The sequence below is a fragment of the Oncorhynchus gorbuscha genome, linkage group LG20 (genome assembly GCF_021184085.1).
Source record: "Oncorhynchus gorbuscha isolate QuinsamMale2020 ecotype Even-year linkage group LG20, OgorEven_v1.0, whole genome shotgun sequence".
NCBI classification, from domain to species: Eukaryota; Metazoa; Chordata; class Actinopteri; order Salmoniformes; family Salmonidae; genus Oncorhynchus; species Oncorhynchus gorbuscha.
Genome location: NC_060192.1, coordinates 30,064,940 through 30,067,809, shown reverse-complemented (window position 1 = coordinate 30,067,809; position 2,870 = coordinate 30,064,940). Strand labels below are relative to the sequence as shown.

General features: G+C 40.9%; 1 protein-coding gene across 2 annotated transcripts in view; it reads left to right on the top strand.

Moving 5' to 3' along the window:
* The window catches only part of LOC124007236 (fibroblast growth factor 13-like), a 14,400-nt gene extending 12,543 nt beyond the window's left edge, over positions 1–1,857 (top strand). For both annotated transcript variants that reach the window (XM_046317653.1, XM_046317652.1), the window contains exon 5: positions 1–1,857. This exon is cut by the window's left edge and continues 56 nt beyond it. In XM_046317653.1, the coding sequence (XP_046173609.1) occupies positions 1–87 (87 nt within the window). In that variant the 3' untranslated portion in view covers positions 88–1,857.
* The last annotated feature ends 1,013 nt before the right edge of the window (positions 1,858–2,870 follow it).

Genomic DNA, 2,870 nt, shown 5'->3' with positions numbered 1-2,870 from the left:
AGCGGCACTCCCACTAAGAGCCGTAGTGCATCAGCCCTGCTGAATGGAGGAGGGAAGACACTGAGCCAGAACGAGCAGTCCACATAGCTGTGGTGGTCAGTGTCAGGCAGAGGGCGGTTCTCACTGTAAGCAGACTCAACTGATCCTCATCAAACTGAACAGGTGGAGAGGAAGCAAAGTAGCTTAGCTTAGTGTGTACTGAAACCACGGTGACAGACTATGACATCATCAATTAAATAAATCCATGAGCGAGCTTCTGCGGGTCAACTTTGCTATGAACTTCCATACGAAAAGCCATTTTGCTGGTCTGGAATTTATATTCTTCCTTGTATTCTTGAGCATATGTAGTGTATTACCAATGTATATCTCTCTGAAGGTCTTGAGAGGGAGAGTTACTGGTCAGTATTTATGTGGTCCATCAACTGTTGCTTTCATGCCTCCTAAAAAAAAAAGCTTTTTTGTGCGTTTGAGTCCAAGGTGTACATATCTGCAAGCCTTCTGCCTCGTCTACCATATAAATTGCTTGCCAGCTATACTGATTGCGATCATTTGTTCCTGTGTACCAAAGAGTCAAGGGTGTTTCTCTAGTTTTACTCAAGGCAAAGAAAGAAAGGAAGAAAGAAATCAAATCACAAGCATAGGCCATGTCCTAAATCTGTCTTATCTACTACTTTAATGACACACTGTGTAGTGTGTCCCAATCGTACTACAAACTGTGTTGTGTGTACCAATCGTACTACAAACTGTGTTGTGTGTACCAATCGTACTACAAACTGTGTTGTGTGTACCAATCGTACTACAAACTGTGTTGTGTGTACCAATCGTACTACAAACTGTGTTGTGTGTACCAATCGTACTACAAACTGTGTTTGTACCAATCGTACTACAAACTGTGTAGTGTGTACTAATCGTACTACAAACTGTGTAGTGTGTACTAATTGTACTACATACTAATTAGAACGTACTGTTTAGTAAACATTTATGCAGTAAGCAACAAATATCGACATACTAGGCTCACCCATACTGAGAATGCATCATCTAATGCACAATTGCGTTGTTTTCCGACATTCATTCGTTTTGGTACAACCCATCCCCCCCTTTCTGATTATCAGCTGATATGTTGTCAAACACACGTGGGCCTAAAAAGACAAAATCTCTTCCTCAATAGCATGACATCCTGGCATTTAAAGCATTTTCAAAATGTGTGAAAGGCTCTATTTTGGCATACCCATCAGTCTACGAGTTACAACACATGGAGGCGAGGGGTAATCAGACACGGACAATGTGTGGTCTACAGCAACTTGTTTTAATAATACAATAGAGAAGCAGAGTAGTTGTTTAAACTTATGTCAACCCTTTTACAGTATTGTGTCATTAGTAGTCTCCTTTGACAAACTATAAACAACATTTCATATGGTATTTAGATGTATTCAGTCATTTGTTTGCGTGTGTGTGAAAGGATATTAACATAATCCTAGATTTTTTTTATTTTACCATCAAATGGGGATTATTAGTGAAATTGAGGGCTCTTACAGATTAAATGATTGTTTGTATTCTCCTGCATTGTTTTTTCCCCCTGGAGCCAAATAGATGCTTATGTCTATAATTTTGATTGATTGATTGATTGATTGACACTATTATTGCATGGAAGACTGTGGACCTCTGGGAAATAGCAGCATGATGTACTGTAGGTCTACTATGCCTATTATCTACCTGTTTTGGACACTGTGCTCCAGTCTATACCAGACTACAAGTGAATGATCCACAGAGCACAGATACACTTTTAATCTGGTACCTTCAGTAGGTTATTTGTTGTTCTAACGAAAATGCACTGAATAAAATGTTTATAAGGAAATACGATTTTTGTTAAATTGTGCTTTATTTTTGTCCTTCTTTCCCACCTGTTGATATTGGCTCCACCCCAGGCATGAAAGGGTTATTCATTAATCCACCATCATCAACACCTTCATATGGATGGTATAGCTAGATCATCATCAATTAATCCCTAGGGAACTGAGCCCATACTCATTCACAAAGCATCTCAGAGTAGGAGTGCTGATCCAGGACCAGTTTTGTATTTTAATCATAATGAATAAGATTATATGGGCAGGGGGGACCTGATCCTAGATCAGAACGCTTGCTCTGAGATGGTTTGTGAATGAATGTGATTAGGCCATTTTGCTGTGGTGCTAGCTAGAGGCTGAAAGGCCAATAATATTGATCGTAATGATGCCTCACATGTTGAAATACAAGGCCTTCTCAACAGAAGAGTGACTGAGCCAATCAGAGTGGAGCTCAACTCTAGAGCTCTGCTTGAGATGGTATAGACAGTACAAACACTATTATAAATGAGAGAGAGGGAGGAGAGAGAAAGGGTGCAGGAGAAATCGTGCAGTCCAAAGAACATTTGGTTGAGCATGTCTATTCGCCATAGAAAGAAAGAAATGCAGTACAAATGTGAGGCGAGCTCTTCAGTGCAGGGTGGGTGGCGAAAGCATAGCAGCACATGGCAAAAAACACAGCAGTAGTGGGCTGCGGGTCCTGACAGAGATCATTATAGCGTCTGTATTTGTAATGCTGCGGGTGGGAGAGGGCGGTCAGACCGACGACTGGAATGACAATATATTTTGTTGTCCCGCAGTTTATTTGGAAACGGTTGTCTTCCTGATTTGTATCCGTTAGCCTACGCCTATGTATTGTATTAAAAACACACCTTTGTCGCAATTATTCACACACTCAGAATTCGCTGCTTCAACTTCAATAGCCTACCTCTCCTCTCAATGTCGTCTCTATCTCTCCTAGTTGGGCGTGCGAGATCAAGTGCGCGTAGTAGTCTATATGTGTGGTCTCATTGAAATAGAGTAGGCTGC